This window comes from Haliaeetus albicilla, chromosome 3 (genome assembly GCF_947461875.1).
Source record: "Haliaeetus albicilla chromosome 3, bHalAlb1.1, whole genome shotgun sequence".
Lineage (NCBI taxonomy): Eukaryota > Metazoa > Chordata > Aves > Accipitriformes > Accipitridae > Haliaeetus > Haliaeetus albicilla.
The window spans coordinates 73,242,378-73,259,980 of NC_091485.1; the positions used below are offsets into that span (position 1 = coordinate 73,242,378).

Consider the following 17,603-nt stretch of genomic DNA (forward strand, 5'->3'; position numbering starts at 1 on the left):
CTGCTCCAGTGTGGGTCCCTTCCATGGGGTACAGTCCTTCAGACGCAGACTGCTCCAGCGTGGGTCCCCTGTGGGGTCACAAGCCCTGCCAGCAAACCTGCTCCAGCGCAGGCTCCTCTCTCCATGGGTCTTGCCAGGACCCTGCTCCAGCACAGGCTCTCCCATGGGGTCACAGCCTCCTTCGGGCATCCACCTGCTCTGGCATGGGGTCCTCCCCGGGCTGCAGGTGGAGATCTGCTCCATCATGGACCTCCCTGGGCTGCAGGGGGACAGCCTGCCTCACCATGGTCTTCCCCACGGGCTGCAGGGGAATCTCTGCTCTGGTGCCTGGAGCATCTCCTCCCCCTCCTTCTGCATTGACCTGGGGGTCTGCAGAGTTGTTTCTCTCACATATTCTCACTCCTCTCTCCAGCTGCAGTTTCTGTTCTGCAACAACTTTTTCCCCTTCTTAAATCTGTTAGCCCAGAGGCGCTGCCACCATTGCTGATGGGCTCTGCCTTGACCAGCGGCGGGTCCGTCGTGGAGCCGGCTGGCATTGGCTCTGTTGGACATAGGGGAAGCTTCTAGCAGGGTCTTACAGAAACCATCCCTCTAGCCCCCCCTGCTACCAAAACCTTGCCATGCAAACCCAATCCAGTAGGTTTAGGCTTATCACTGTTTAACAAAGCAAGTCCTATAGAAACTGCACAGGGGCAGGGGGTTCCCTTCTTTTTTCTTTTCCTTTATTTTTTTTCTTTTTCTTTTTTTTTTTGTTTTGTTTTGTTTCCCAGAATTGATATTATCAGATTAGGGAATATGCTGATAATGAGGAAGATGAACATAGAAATATATTTGTGTCCCTAGCACACCTGTAATCTTACTTGAATTTCATGCAATGTAATTACTTGTTGCTGTGATGGGGATTCTTTTTGTTTGTAGTATTGCTGGTTGTGAAGATACTCGCACTTTTACTCACTGCTTATACTAATCAATACAGTTTTTGTTTGTTTGTTTGTAGCTGTGAAAATGCCGTCAAAATCAGTCAGTACATTCAAAATCCCAGAAATTCACTTTCCTCTGATGTTCCAGTGTGTTCACTCCTACTATACAGACTTCTTCAACCATCTCAGCAAAGCTATAAATACCTTACCACCTGATAACTCAGCATTACTGGCAAGGTACTTCTACCTCCGGGGACTTATTAGCTTGATGCAAGGGAAACTACTAAATGCACTTTCTGACTTTCAGAACCTAGATAAAACAGACTTAAGAATTTTTCCTACTGATCTTGTAAGAAAAATAGTGGAAACTATGCCTCCTTCTGAGCGTTTGCAAGCAGACCGCAAACCTGAGCTGAAAAAGCTGATAAGTCGAGTGATGGAAAAACAAAGAGAAGTTATGAAAATAGATGACCATGTAAAAAATTTTGAATTGCCAAAAACACATATGCAACTGGATGATTTTGTGAAGCGAATCCAGGAATCTGGGATTGTCAAAGATATAGACACTATACATCGGTTATTTGATGCCCTAACAGTAGGTGAGTATAAGATACGTTTTTAGTGACCATCTACATTGGTGCAATGACAACTTCAAACTGTTTTTTTATGAACCAAAATAAAATTTTTGTCTCCAGTTGTTTTTAATTATTATTCAATATTTTCTGGGCCTCTAAAGACTCACAATATGTGAGCTGTATGGACAATTTTATTTAATTAGGATAATTACAGAGAATAGATTTAATGCATACAAGAATGTCTATACTTGCATCCACAATAAAGACAAGGAATCTACTTAAATGTGGGCACACAATTTATAATTTTTCATGTTGTGTAGGTGAGGTAGTTTTGTGATCTGATGGTGTGCGGTTCTGCTTTGGCTTAGATTATGAGTACAGTGAATACAAGACTGTCCTAACTGCTAATGGAAAATACCTCTGTGTTACAGAACCACGAGGTAACATGGCAAGGTGGCCATCGGTTAAAAATAAACTAACAAAATCCAGAATTCAAGTAATTACAGTTAAATTCCTCTTGGATGGTCATCATAGCAAAAGGAGAGGTTACATTTATATTTGAGAGAACTTTCTTCTCTTCTGAGTGAGGTTTGAATCTTGTGATTGATTTCTAAAAACAGTTTGAGAGTGCTTTTATAAAATGCGATTCAGTTCTCTTTCTGTGCCTAGTTACTCTAGTAACTGTTATGTTTTGTGGTCATAAAGCATTAAACGTTGGTCAAAATAGCAAAACTATAGCAAGACTTTCTGAAGGCAGAGGTAGCATACATCTCACAAGAATTTGTGTGTGTTTGAGATTCTGCTGTCTAATTGAATTCTTAGAATAATTAATTACTCAGAATACTGGTTGCTCAAGTCTTTAAATGTTACAACTTTAGCTTTTATCCCATGTTGGTAAGTATATGATATAGTAGTATTCAACAGAATAAAGAACTGGAAAGTCATAATGAAAAGTATTCAGTTCAGTAGGGAAGTACAAATCCTTTCCCATTGGCTGACTGGATTTTTGGCATTAGTTTAAAAAAGTAAGACTGACACAGTGTTTGCTCCCTCCCTCCGCAGAGCAGGGTGGAAGGGAGGACGCCAGATGCATGGGACCTGTGGCCTAGGCTAACTGCAGAGGAATCTTTCTATGTCAAGAGAAGAATTTTGTCTCTTAACTGTTTTTCAGGCCTACTTTTTTGTAGTTTTTGCACCTTGCTTACCCATTATGCTGTTAGAGGCTCGATTAGAAAGTTAGTATCTTTTTAAAGCTATCTTTCTGTGTAAATCTGTATAATAGTTTCTCACAGTAAACAGGTTTTAAAAATTTTTTAGGACATCAGAAACAAATTGATCCTGAAACATTCAGAGATTTCTACAACTACTGGAAAGAAACTGAAGCAGAAGCTCAGGAGGTGAATCTGCCACCAACAGTTATAGAGCATCTAGATAAAAATGAATGTGTCTACAAATTATCCTGCTCAGTTAAAACTAACTATGGTGTAGGAAAAATAGCTCTGACCCAAAAGCGCTTGTTCCTTTTGACTGAAGGAGGACGTCCTGGCTATGTCCAGATTGCTGCTTTCAGGGACATAGAGGTGAGCATCAAGTAACTTCTTGTTCTCATGCATGCTTGTGGATATAGGCCATGTTCCATTCTGCAAAAAGATCTGTCTCTCAACTTAAAGTTTCAGTAAGGAGTGTAGGAAACACCTCTGAAATCAGTAACTTATGAGTGATTAGATAAAATTCTGGGTCTTTACACCAAACATTTCAGAGCGGATGTAGTACAGTTTGCTAGGTGCTAAGGTGACATAGAATAAAAATCTAGAGATCATAACCTATAGATGTACAGAAATGTGTGAAGTGCAGCACATGGGATACAGAGCTGGAGAAGTTTAATAACATGAGCATTAAGTGTGCTTATTTGACTGTGGTGCCAGAGAGCCAGCTTGAATCCACTGTGGAGCAAAGGCTATACGATGTTGTTTGGAACTTATATTTTCATAAAACCGTCTCTGCTTAACGGTGTGTACGGACAATTGAAATATTTAGTTGTAGTTAGAAATTGAGAAAGTTGCCCTGTAAGATGAGTGCTGCACCTTATCTGTGATTGCATGGTACACTCTCCTTGTTTTCTCTTTTTCATACCTTTCCAGGATGTTAAGAGCACAACTGTAGCTTTCCTTCTTTTGAGAATACCTACTCTGAGGATTAAAACATTATCTAAAAAAGAAGTCTTTGAAGCTAACCTTAAAACTGAGTGTGATCTCTGGTACCTGATAGTGAAAGAAATGTGGGCTGGAAAGAAAATGGCAGATGATCACAAGGTATAAATATGGGAATTTCTAACCAAATAAGTATGAAGTATGTGCTTTCTGTCTCTGTTCTAAATAATTCACACACCAATCTTAGTATTTCTAGGTGTCAGCAAACAATAGCTAAGTAATACACTTTTATTTTTGCTGTTACTTCTAAATATACTACTTCCGGAATAATAATAATGAAAAAGATTACATTTAAAAATATAGGATATTTTTTCTCATCCGTTGGCATGGAACTTTTAGTTTAGTCAGTAGTTCTGTGAAATAGTTTCTGAAGTCCACAATGTGTGAGAATAGTGATCTTAACGAACAGAAAATTTTCCCCACCTTGCTTCAAAACATAATGCATAGAAAGTGTTTTGCCATGCTGGAAGCCTGGTGACTATAGATCCTTTCAATGAATAGAGCAAAATATATTCTTCTGCCACAGAAACCTTGAGAAAAAGGATAATTTGAGCAGGTTTTCCGTTTAAACCACATAATTCTTCATGACTGCTGAATTTAATAGTGAAAATGTAGCTTGGTGGTTCTTCAGGAAGGATTTGAATCATTTTAGCCAAGATAAAGCATAATGCATACTTCCCTCCCATGAAGAAAGATCCAGCCTGAAAATGGGTATCCATCCTATGTCCGCTGTATGTTTTCCATCACTGCCATTCATATGGGGTTTTTTTGCATATCCTGTATCAAGTATGTGTCAGATCTGAAGTATTCTTTCAGTGTAATGAATTAACACTGGCTCCTGGCTGTCTGCTCTGTGACCTTGCTTGAGAGTGGAACATGTGATGTGGGAGTGGGGTTTGACTGCAAGTAGCATGTATTATGCTGCAGGGCAGCAACTGGCTAGTGCTTTTGCTAAGCATGACGTGTTGTGATTGTTGAACATGGAGACTTGTAAGAATAAAGAGCAATAGATAAACTACAGTAAGACTTTTGTCTTCAGGATCCCCAGTATATTCAGCAAGCACTGACAAATGTTCTCCTGATGGATGCTGTGGTTGGTGCCCTGCAGTCCTCCAAAACCATATATGCAGCCTCTAAGCTGTCTTATTTTGACAGGATGAAAAATGAAGGTCAGTCACATAGCAGTGCTACAAAGCCTGCTGTTATTGCATCATCTGTCTCATCTCTTTCTGTTTATATTCTGGTTTTCAAACTGATTATCTGTAGAAATATAAAACCACGGTAGTCTGATTGCACTTTCACAGATGTAGCTTATTGAATAGTACTAGAAAGCTTAGGGTTTTGTTTTGTTGGGGTTTTTTTGTTTGTTTGTTTTTGTTTTTTGCTTCTGTGCATCAGAACCTTAGTTGGTATGTCTGTCTCAGTGTTGGATACTGTGTTTTTGTTTCGGTTGTTTAGACTGCTTGGGTATTGTATGCATGCTTCTGCTACCAAAACTCATACAAATGGTGTTTGGGCTCTCCTAGTCAGGCTAGAGGGAAAGAAAAGTGAGAAATGTGAATAAATGGTGCAGAATTCTTATTTTGTAAGAATTATAGATCTATTTTCAGTTTAAGTGTGCACTTCATGACCTTTTAAAAATCTATTTTAGTGCCTATGATGGTCCCCAAAACAACTTCAGAGACATTAAAGCACAAGATCAACCCCTCAGCTGGTGAGACATTTCCACAGGCAATAGATGTCTTGCTTTATACGCCAGGTAAGGTGATGTATTGCTTTCTTTATGTTAGCCCAGCTTTAATTAGCCTGTAAAGCATGTTATCTCCTAACACCTGGTATTATGACTGCCTGATTTTGTTCACATTCTGACATGCTTTGGTAGTGTGTTGAATACTAAAACAGAAAATCATTAAAAAAGAACAGTAATATTGCATATTGAGATACTCCAAGGCATAGTTTTCACAGTCTTAATTTGTCTTCCTGTGTGTATATGCCTTATAATAGACTTCAATTATGTGTTAATGTGCCGATTTCCCATTAAGACTTCTGCCTCATTTATTGAGCAGGGTGGATGAATGATGCTCCACCATTGATCAATATTCATTGTTATTTTTTTATTTTTCAGTAGAGTCATATGGGGTATTTGGTTGAACCACAGTCCAGGGAATAGTGTACCACCTCTTGAAATCCCAGCCAGACCTATAAGCCCGTGACTCTCATTGTATAGTATGTGACCTAATGTACTATTCATCGCATGTAATTTAAGTCCATCCCTGAAGAAAGCAACATCAATTTCCGTGTGCGCTTTTCTGCGATACTTGGCACATTTATATCTGACTAATTCAAAAAACATTGGAGAAAAAAAAGTTAAAGACTGTGTGCAATGGGCATGAATTTAGGTAGCAGATATGTTAGTTCTGGAAGTTCCTAACTCTTAACTTCATAACCTTACTACTCTTCTGATGTAAGTTCCTATGTAATTCCTAGTATTTGGGCAATTTGAGACAAAAGGGGAAAGTTGGTGGAATTCCAAAGTTAAGGAAGTGGGCAGGAGCAACTCTGTGTGGGTGGGTGGTGGTGCTTTTCTTTCTTTGTAATATGAGGTTTCTAAGTGGAGCTCTAATGGAGCAGATAGAATCCATGGATTTATTAGTTGTATTTCATAGGGCTTAAAAGTCTTCCTGCAATGCCAGTTAGCTAAGTACTTAGTCATCAGTGAAAAAAGGTTATCTCTGCTCTGTAAGATTAAATCATCAGGTGAGCTCAATGAATAGATGAGAACGAGCACAAATTCATTGTGAAAATTGTGTCATTCATTAACTGGTGATATAAGTTCCAGAACACAGATGTGTTCTGGTAGAAAGCTGCTCTGCCTAATAATGGTTTTCCCATGTGTCTCCAAAAGTGGTTTATTTTCTTTTACCTCTCTCATCTTCTCTGCTTCATTTCTAGGGCATCTTGACCCTTCAGAAAGACCTGGCAATGCTCATCCAAAACTATGGTGTGCTTTAAATGAGGGGAAGGTGGTGGTCTTTGATGCATCTAGCTGGTCTATTCAACAACACTGTTTCAAAATGGGCCGCTCTAAGCTGGTAAGACTGACACACATACCACAATTGCTGCTTTAGCTTGATGTTTTTGTTGCTATAGCTTATATGACCCTGCACTGCCATTCCCTAAAAGTTGTAGAAAGACACTTGAGTTGCTTGGGCTTCAGTTAACTTGGAGAAATGGAGATTTTTGAGAAAAAGGGAGAGGAGAGAAAATGAATTCATAATGAAACAAGTCAACTGGTGAGAAGTGATGGATTGGATGTTGGGAGGGCCTGCTGGCCTAATAGTCTGGGTTCTTGGGGCAGGAAGTCAGGCTTGAAACAGTTGAGGAGAAAGAGTAAGAGAATCAATATAAAGAAGGGGAGCCCTAAGAATAGATGAAAAGTCAGCTGTGCTGAAGAATTGGAAATTGGGGACAGGTGTAAGGAAACCAGATGGATGATATTGAAAGAGAGAGAGCACTCTAAAAGAAGATGACTCAACCAGCAGGTTAAAGAGAGTTGTTGCTTGTTACACCTGGAAAGAGTAACTCACTTGATGAAAGGGGAAGCTGAACCAGAGCTGCAGACGGAATGAAAAACACACAGTACGGAGAACATGCAGGAAAACAGATTGGATAGGTCACTTGTGTGAAAGCTGAGAAACATTGTTGTGGATGAGTGTGGGAGAGAGTCCAAAAGGGAGAGGTAAAGCTGATGGTGAAGAGCTGGGTGGAGGGAAGATGGAAATCCAGAAGAGTCAGATACCAGCTTATTCTAAAGAAGATAAAGAAAAGAGGAGGAAAGTTTGGAACTGATGGGACTGAGGAGGGAGAGAAATAAAGAGCTTCTGAATGAGGGAAGGATGTTCCAGAGACAGTAGAGAAGGCAATATTTTCTTAGACACTACTTCTAGTTGAAGTAGGAAGTATGTTTGTATGAGACAACTGGGATGGCTTCCAATCCGGAAAAGAGAGCTATACTAACTTCTGTGGTTTCCCCTGATGCCCTTTGTAACTTTTACTTTGTTTCGGCTAGGAAACACAGCTTTGAGACAGTTACCAAGATATATTATTAATGCCATTTAACGAAGGATAAACTTGGCAAAGAGATTTGTCCTCTCTCATTATTTATAGAGCAAAGGATAGGATACTGGAGTGAGCACCAAGTCTTGATCTCGTACTGTAATCACAGAAAACTGCAGCATCTTAATATAGCCTTTTTCCATGTTACATTAAAGAGTGATTTTTTCTAGATTTTATTTAATCCTGTTTTTTCTCCCCAGACTTGTATGATCATGGTAGAACAGAGTCATGTGTGGATCGGTTCTCAAGACTCCATTATTTACATAATCAACACCCACAGTATGTCTTGTAATAAGCAACTAAATGATCATCGTTCTGATGTTACAGACATCATTGTGGAGAAGAAGAATGGAATACCCAGGTATATTTAATTAAAATGTTTTCTTCTTAAAAATACATATAGAAGCAAACATGAAGAACGTCTGTACCACCAGAAGAGTCATGGACATGTGGAGAATCTTCCTGTGGTTAAACAGAAAGCCATTTTATGTAGCTAGAACAGTATTCACCAGCCTTAGAGAATTTGGCGCACAGTGAGCAGATCCAAATTACATAGTATTATGCTTTAATTATTTGACTGACTCAAAGGTGAAAAGTTAACTTGTGCTCAAGGAAAAGGAGCCCATAGAGGAAATCAGTGAGTGATTTTCCTAGATGTTGGAAAGAATTTATTGTTTTAAATGGTGGCAAGGGGGGTTTATCCTGCTAACATAAGCCTTCATTTAACTTGTTTTTGTAGCTCCCATATTGTATGTGGTAAACTAAGAATTTTGTTTTTAAAGAAAGAGCATTATGTACTTTAGAACAAAGAGGATAAAGGAATGCTTTTTTGGACAAGGATGAGAGCAGCCAGGAGTTGGCAGCATCCAATGATGAATCAGTACAGATGCAGTCTAAAGACCACTTCATTTTTGCTTTGAGCACATCATCGACTAGATGTTTACAGCATGCTTCTGGATTTTTCTTGCCTGTTTGTAAAACAAATAACACATTTATTGTTTTGTTCAGACAAAATGCTTTTGATCTTTTGGTAGTACTAGGAAGAGTGTTGGCTGGAGGCCTTAACCTGCTGTCTTCCCATGGGAGTGGCAACTCCCAGGTCAGACCAGACATCAGCCATAGCTTTGCCAGTGGTGCAGCAGGTGTAACTGGGTTTCAGGGAGATTTTGCTTAGGCGTTGTTGGAACCTTCTGAAAAAGGTTTTCTCATCTGAAGACAACAGATGTTAAAGGTTAAAAAAAAAAAAAAAAGTAAAATTTGTTTTCTCAGGTGCAGTAGCAAAGAAAAACAGTTTTGAGATATTTTTGTCATAACTTGAGAGGAAAAGAGAGAAAATCCAACAGGCAACAACGTTCAGGAGAATTATATGGAAAGTTTTTGTTCTACTTAACTCCTCATGCATGATATAACGCATGCTCTAGTTCACTTAGAGCTAAATCCTTCCCTAGGCGTCTTGGTGGGCACAGGATGGACATGCTCCTTTCCACTCAAGACTCTGGTCAAGAATTGAACCTGTCTAATTGTTTGCTATTAAAATAATGGTAGCGTCTGGCCTTGAAGCCTTTTGGACTTCAGTCCATTTTCTGTTGGAAATCATTACTGTGCTTTACTCTTCCAGTCTCTGAGATGAAGGAACATTAATTTGGCTTACTGTAAAATTGGTTATTTTGGAAGTCTCTTCTGTCTATGCTCTCCGTTCTGAACATGAATGTATGCTATGCTATTGTTACTATTTTTTTAATCTGTACCAACAGTGAAGCATACTCAAGCAGTTTAGATGGAACAGTGATTGCTTGGAATATCAGCACTCTGAAAGTTAACCGTGTCTTTCAGCTGCCCTGCCAAAATCTCACTTCTATCAAGCTTCATAATGACCAACTGTGGTGCTGTAAGTTCATTCTTCAAATAATTAAAAAAAAAAAATAAAAATCTTCACATAATACGCTGTTTTATTAGAAGAAACAATACATTGATCTCAGACTCACGCTTATGTGTACATGATGTTCTTCCCCCATTCTCAACTTGGTCTGTTTAAGCAGCCTTCTGTAGGTGAGGCCTCTAAAACATTTATATAGATGGCTAGCTTGGATCACTCCTGGAGGTATTGCCTCTGCTGCAGGATGTGACTTCTGGCCATGCTGTATTTGTCTGACCTCCCCTGGCAATGCCTGTAAATTGGAATGGAAAACTTTGAGAAAGTCCTTTTTAAAGTCTAGAGGGGCAATATTGGCTGCAAATTCTATTTGGTATTTCAGCTAGACTTTACAGTATTGGTCTGACCTGGTAATCCCCAGGCCTGCATTTTGGCCACTTCTAGAAATTTGTTGTCCCCTCTGTAGGAGTTTAGATGAATAACGTAAAGCTTTGTGTTAGGGTAAAGGGTCATCTTGAAGTTGTTCCATGAATGGTGACCGATTCAAGAATTTTGTATTGATTCTCAGTATTGCCATACATAAGAGCCTGGATCCAAACATATTTTAACAGAACAGCAGCTAAAGCCTTGGGAAATTCCTGGTCCTGCTGTGGGCAGTAGCGATGCTGCCATTGCTGTGGTGGGGTAAGGATTCAGCCCTGTTAACTTATAGCACAGACACTTGGTCTCAGTTCTGTAAATTAAAGTAATTGTGTACTTGAGAACCTAAGTATGAGATGTCCTATTTTTAAGGAGTTCAGTTTTTCTCCTCTCATGATTTTTGGACTCTAAACTAACAGGTGTATGCACTGCAGAATAGCAACTAGCATCTGGAGAAAGAACAGATCTAAAAACTAGATACTGTGGGAAAACAGGAAGAAGTACCTCAAAGATTTCACTGTTGGTTGAGAAACAAGACAGTTGTTAGATGCATCCATTTATTTTGTCTCTTTTCTCCATGATTTATAGAGATGGAGGAAGTAGTAGGCACTTCTGTTACTAACCCTTTATCTTTAATATTGAAGGTACTGGAAGTTGCATACTCGTAGCGTCAACTCATGAATTTCAACTACAGATGAAAATTGAGCATCACCTGAAGGATGTGTGTTCCTATTTTCTCTGCTTCCAGCTCTTTCCTGAGGTATTACATTTAAATTGTTAATAGAGTTTAAAGGAAGCATGACTATGTGGCATTACAAGCCATAGTTACTTAATGCAATATACTTCCTGTCATCAGTGCTCATGTTAAACATATCTTTCTGTGCTTCAGAGAGATGAAGTGTGGGCATCTTATTCGGGGAGTAGTGACCTGTATATTTGGAACACCAAAGACTTTTCAAGTACACCTCAAAAGATTCATCTTCAAGATTGCTCCGAGATTACTTGTATGATAAGAGTTAAAAATCAGGTGAGACACATCTGGACTGTTTTTACCTGTTGTGGAATTCTTTACTAAAGTTTTGTTTGTTTGCAGCTTTCATGGGCTGTCATTGGTTAGCTTCCTTACTGGGTGTTTGCATAGGTACTGGTTTGAAACATTGATTCTTCTTTGAAATCAGCGAAGCTAATGACTGCCCAGCACAACTCACCCTTCCAGGTATACCCCAAAATGCATGTTAAGGCAGAAGCCTCATCAGTAATTAAATGCGTGGTGACTTTTATTAGCCATTGACATTTTCAGGAAACTGTAGAAACTGAAAGTTTAGGTCCCTTGATATTTAGTCTCAGGGCTCCTTAGACTAAGCCTTGGAAAAGGTTAATAGACAAACAATAAATGCCAATTAGCTGGCCTATTTTTGTAGATGACCTTTTTATTGTTTAGTTACCACGTTCCTAACTCAACAGAGACCAAAGGAGCCAATGGCTTCTTACCTTAGCATCTTGTGTCCCTGTCTTTATTGGCCTCAAGCTGTGTACCTGCTTTTTCTGCATGGTGTCGGTAGCTGTGGAAATGATTGTAGTTGTGATACCACATGGACGGGTTTAGGGTTAATTTGCAAGTAAATAGCTAATATATACCTATTGGGAAAGCAACTTTCTGAATCTTTTTCTCAGGTTTCCCCTCCTCCTTTCCTTCCTCAAAAATGACTTTTTTTTTTTTTTTTTTTCTTTCACAAAGTGCCTCATGAAATAGGGAAGCTTTCTGTGTATTCAGCTCTTGGTTAGATCTGTGAACTAAAATGGAAAAACTTTTTGAGATATCCTTCCCCAGAATAGAGATGGATGTATTTAACCCCTGTTTTAAGGGAATTAAAGGATTGTTTGGAAGCACCAAGGCATTAAGCTCTCTTTTGTTCTACTTAAGAACTTTGTTCCTTTTCTTTTCCACTTATTCCTTGCTCAGCTCCACCTCAACTAACGTCATAGTTCAACTCATTGATACAAAAGGAACAATTGGAAAATATTCCTGTGTGATCCATCTCCTGAACCTGAGTGTTCAATGCACAATCTTTCAGCCTGCCAACAGCTCAGCAGCCTTGGTTGTCCAAGGGGACTGTGGAGCCTATTGTAGTAGCTGGAGCACCCATACTCCTCTTCCATACAGCATTACAGTTACTGAGAATGAACCTGCAGCCTGGTAAAGGCTACCAACAACACTGGTAGAGTTGTCTGCCACAGGCTTGCTTTTAAGTGCTTTAATTAAAAACAAGCCATTGTTTGTCTTTAGGAAACCTGAGACAAAACCAATTGCATGTGTCTATCTGAAATAGGATGCTTTCTGGCTGGTTAAGCGTTACTGATACACAACAGTGAGTGCTTACCCAGTACAAAACTATGCACCAGAAGACCACAGCTGTTTTCTGCTGCGTTGGACCAGGTGCATCTAACCCCATATTCTGACTCTTAACGGTGGCAATAGCAGTGCTATATAGGGAGAGCGTGTGAACCTGGCCTGTATCTGCAGTCCATTCCCCTTAAGCTCCCTCACTGTCTATGGTTCTTGTTTAGGGGAACTAAAGTGTGCACCTCTGCCTCAGTCTTTTATTATCTATTTTTTGACCCAGTCTCTGTGGATCGCATCTCATTTAGAACTTGCTGGTGCCACAGTTTCCTGTAGCAGCAGTTTCCAGAAGTTCACTGCCAGCCATGTACAGGGAAGTACTTTCTTCTAAGTGAAACTGAACTCTTACTGGTTTCCACATGTGTCCCTTACTTCTCTAAATGCAGGATGTGTTGAACAGTGGTTCTACATTCTGCTTATCTGACCTTTGTGATTTTGTAAACCTTAATGTGATCCCTCCTTAGCTGTCTTCTCTCCAGCCTAAGGAGTCCTGGCTTTTTTCATCTTTGCTCATATGACAGCTGTTCCTTTCTCTTGATAGTTTTAGTTACTCTTCCCTGGATTTTCTCTACTCTTGCAGTGCAGAGAGCAGAATTGCACACAGCACTTGATAGGGGCATGCTGTGGTTTATACAGTGGTAAGGTGACACCTTCTGTCTTATTCTCTTCATTGGGTCTGTGGAACCAAAGGCAAGTTGAGTTGCTGAGGCAAACAGTTCTGGTTCTGGCATGGTCATAGAATCATTTAGGTTGGAAAAGACCTTTAAGATCGAGTCCAACCGTCAACTCAACACCACCATGCCCACTAAACCATGTCCTGAATTGCCACATCTATGTGGTTTTTGAACACTTTCAGGGATGGTGACTCCACCACTTCCCTGGGCAGCCTGTTCCAATGCCTGACAACCCTTTTGGTAAAGAAATTTTTTCCAATATCCAATCTAAACCTCCCTTGGTGCAACTTGAGGCCATTTTCTCTTGTCCTATCACTAGTTACTTGACAGAAGAGACCAGCACCCATCTCACTACAACCTCCTTTCAGGTAGTTGTAGAGAGCAATAACGTCTCCACTCAGCCTCCTTTTCTCCAGGCTAAACAACCCCAGTTCCCTCAGCTGCTACTCATAAGACTCATGCTCCAGACCCTTCACCAGCTTCGTTGCCCTTCTCTGGACATGTTCCAGCACCTCAATGTCTTTCCTGTAGTGAGGGGCCCAATACTGAACACAGTATTCAAGGTGCGGCCTCACCAGTGCCGAGTACAGGGGAACAATCACCTCCCTGCTCCTGCTGGCCACATTATTTCTGATACAGGCCAGGATGCCGTTGGCCTTCTTGGCCACCTGGGCACACTGCTGGCTCATATTCAGCTGGCTGTCAACCAGCACCCCCAGGTCCTTTTTTCCACCGGACAGCTTTCCAGCCACTCTTCCCCAAGCCTGTAGCGCTGCATGGGGTGGTTGTGACCGAATTGCAGGACCCGGCACTTGGCCTTGTGGATCGGCAGCGGAGCGCAGGGTTTCCTCAAGTGGGGAAAACTGAGGGGAGCGGAGAGACCCGCCAGGAGCCAGCAGCTCCTGCCACAGCAGCTGAGGAGAGCAGCATGAGGCCAGGAGCAACGGCGGCCAAGCCCCCCACACCTATAAAAGAAGCCCCTGGGGAGTGCTAGCAGCCAGAGCGGGCAAACGGGTCTCGGTGTGGCAGTTGGTGCGCAGGGAGGTTGCTCTAACTCTGCTGGTTTGACCACAGAGCAATGGTATCCACCCAGCAGAAGGCCACGGCCTCCCTAAACTCTGCACCCACCGCGACTGACGCAGCTTCCCAGGCAGAGCTCTGGTGGAAGATGCTGCCATCCGGGTGTCCGTCTGCAGGCCGTGCCCTGCTCTTACACCAGTACAGGACGGCAGCAGTGAGCACACCTGCGGGAGGTGTGCCCGGGGAGAGGAACTCCTCTGCTGAGTGACAGAGCTCAGGGAGGGGGGGAGTAGGTTGAGGAGTATCAGGCAGTCGGAGAGGGAGGTAGATGTGAACTCCAACAGATACATATGTATAGGAAATTTTCAGTGTTCCACTTTTCCAGCTTAGCAAGAGAGAACCCTCAGTGTATCAATGTGGCACACAAAACTTCTCGACTGTGTCCTTAGACTGAAATGTAAAGTAGTGAAAATGATTGTGGTTTTGTCTTGGTTTGTTTGTATTCCAGATGTGGGTTGGCAGCAGTGGAAGATCGCAAGGCAAAAGCAAAGGGAAGATCTATGTGATCAGTACTGAGAAGAAGACTGTGGAGAAAGAGTTGGTTGGTCATGCCGATACAGTAAAGGCACTGTGCTCAGCAGAGGACAGGTATGTCCTTAGCGGCTCTGGAAAGGAAGAAGGAAAGATTGCCATTTGGAAAGCTGAATAGTTAAGCTATTCAACACATGTCTGCCTGTGCCAGAAAAAAGTGAAGACCTCAGGCTGTGTTTATTTCAGCATTTTGCATATATTTCAACCACCTGTCAGTGTTACTGTTTTGTATTTATTGAGTTATTTTAGTCCCTACGTTGTTGTAGAAATCCAAAATAGAAGTGAATCTCTCCTTGTACCTTGTGCTGCTCCTGCACTTTTGATAAAGAAGCAGAAATGTGAATAGAGGGGTCACTGACTGTAAACCTGATGTGTGTTGTTGTGAAGGGTCAGGGTTATAGGCCGGACTGTGTGGTGCAGATTGCATTGAGAGAACTGAAGTCAGCTTAGTAATTCCACTGGAGCGCTTTTTGGGCAGTGCATGGAATTGCCTGAAAAGCAGGATTCGATACTGTCTTTACAGCCTATAACAGCTGGAAATGGTCACTGAAAAGAAAAACCTAGGTGCATTTGTTGGATTTATGGAGTTACTGTAAATGCTGAGAATCTTTCTGAACTAGCAGCTAGATTTAGCTGGGAAGACTGTCCATTACCCCTGTATGTATATCTATGGTGCTGTATTATTTAAAATGTAGACACAGACAGGCTCTCCCTGATAGCACTGAAAACTCCCTGCTGGTGAAACAAGATACTTGGATATTCTTGATGACTGTTTTACTTTTTAAACTTGTCTTTTCCTTTAAAAACAATGCACAGCACTTGACATCTGTAACAGTTTGTGAAACTGATTTTTTTTATTTCCATCTAAAGTACTTAATTTATTTAATTTCCGTATATATTATACTTGCTTTTGGAAGCAACCTTTCAGTTACTGTACAAGCAAACCTCTGCCACTCTTCCCTTCCATCGCAGTTTCTGTAATCAGAGGAACTGCTGTTATTTTGTGTAGAACCTACTTTATTTTTAAATACTGCAGAGTCATCAAACTACTCCATAATTACTGAAGTGAGCATCATCAGATTGCGGTCTAGAGGATTGTCTTGAGCAGCATTTCCTAATCATTTCCTCATGTACGTTGTTTTTTCCATTGATGACAATTATCTACAACTAAAACAATAAATCTATGCAGAGTAGTTGTTTTATCTGTATCAGTGCTGAGTACAGTGGAATACCATATTTAAAATATTGTAAATAGAAAGAAAAAATGGGCTGCTGCTTTTGTTAATAAATATAAAACAGTGTAGGCCTAACAGAAGTGTAAATTACTGGAAATATACTCCATGTAATATTTCTAACTCTTTCAATGTGCTGATGAAAGGTTTTATCATATGATAGTAACAGAAATTTTAACTTAGTTTGGTTTTTTTTCTTCTTCAATTTAAAATATTAAACACTATATTGATACTCTGGCCTCTTTGTACTTTGTTCTTTTTCCTGTGTAACTCAATACACAATACAAGAATGATGATTTTTAGCATTGACTTGCATCCTGTCTGTGTACTATGCAGAATAATTGCCTGGGATTTTCTCTTTACACATTCGTTATAAAACCAGCTTCTGTGGATAATGTGTCCTCCTTTGAGCCCCTCATCTGTAACTTTCAGGTTCCTTATTTCCTCCCCTGACAGCTGTCTGGCTGGTGATGGTAAGTGAAATGAATCATTTACTGAATTAAAGGATTTCTCTGTACAGAGACACACAAGTGCTGCTAATGAAATTTCACTTGCTGCAGAGATGAACCCAGCTATACCATCCTGCCACCTGCCTGTTGTTGCCTTCATTGATTTTTCATTCCTGCCAGACTTTTTAAACCTGTTTTTGTCTTCTCAACTGCTTTGTACCCAGCTTGTGAAAATGTCAGATGACAAAACTAGCAAATGTCTATTTTTATGCTTGTAAATTCTTTTATTGATAAGACTCCAAAGTAATTTATTGAATAGGAACATAACGTATTGAGTAGATGCCTCCTTTTTAAGAACACTGCTTTAATACCAGCTGTTGAACACCAGTATATAGGAGAAGAGTTTAACCACATCAGAACAAACCGTGAGATACAAAGATCCTTCAAGAAAACTAACCCATCCTCAAGAGCAGGAGGACCAGCAATACCAATTCAGCTGACTTGAGGAGCACAATGGCATGCTGGTTTGTCTCTCCTGGTGTGACGAGAAAGCTCAGGTATGCGTTCACTTACCATTTCAGCTTTGCTCCAGCATTACAGCTGTGGAAATGAGCCTGCAGGAACAGCGCTGCGGGATTTTGTTCAGTTTTCAGTGGATTTTCAGTTACTTCTCGTGGGCCCCCTTGGTGGTGGGAAGGCACAGGGGGAGAGATCCTCAGATCCCTAGTGGTCCTCAAAGTTCCTCTTTGCCACGATGCCTACTAACAGCTTGCCAGGTCTACTTGCCAGTGTGCAGCCCGCACTGATCCTGCTGACTGATGCTGGCTCGTGACATCTGTGTACTTGTCTCTCTGTCCGGCTGCTGTTTCATGCTGGTGTAAGCTGTTTGAGGCCGAGACCATGCTTCTGGCTGTGCTCATGTAATGCTTGGCATGACGCTGTGTTGGCCCATAGCAAGGACTACTGCAGATTGCAACACTATAAATACTAGTGCTTGATGGCTTGGATTTTGTAAACCTTTTGTTGAGCCTTTCAGTTAAAAAGCAGATTGTCAGTGCTCAAAACAGGCTGCCAAACAGTGGGAATGTTTTATGCCCTACCTACCTGAAATGGTCTCACTCT

The 17,603-nt window shown here is 40.9% G+C and overlaps 1 protein-coding gene across 2 annotated transcripts in view; it reads left to right on the forward strand.

The window, feature by feature from the left end:
• The window catches only part of DENND3 (DENN domain containing 3), a 40,939-nt gene extending 24,670 nt beyond the window's left edge, over nucleotides 1–16,269 (forward strand). For both annotated transcript variants that reach the window (XM_069780137.1, XM_069780138.1), the window contains 11 exons: nucleotides 998–1,519; nucleotides 2,813–3,075; nucleotides 3,637–3,807; nucleotides 4,745–4,874; nucleotides 5,357–5,464; nucleotides 6,658–6,797; nucleotides 8,022–8,182; nucleotides 9,576–9,709; nucleotides 10,759–10,874; nucleotides 11,004–11,141; nucleotides 14,718–16,269. In XM_069780137.1, the coding sequence (XP_069636238.1) occupies nucleotides 998–1,519; nucleotides 2,813–3,075; nucleotides 3,637–3,807; nucleotides 4,745–4,874; nucleotides 5,357–5,464; nucleotides 6,658–6,797; nucleotides 8,022–8,182; nucleotides 9,576–9,709; nucleotides 10,759–10,874; nucleotides 11,004–11,141; nucleotides 14,718–14,918 (2,084 nt within the window). In that variant the 3' untranslated portion in view covers nucleotides 14,919–16,269. The remainder of the gene's footprint in view (nucleotides 1–997; nucleotides 1,520–2,812; nucleotides 3,076–3,636; nucleotides 3,808–4,744; nucleotides 4,875–5,356; nucleotides 5,465–6,657; nucleotides 6,798–8,021; nucleotides 8,183–9,575; nucleotides 9,710–10,758; nucleotides 10,875–11,003; nucleotides 11,142–14,717) is intronic.
• The last annotated feature ends 1,334 nt before the right edge of the window (nucleotides 16,270–17,603 follow it).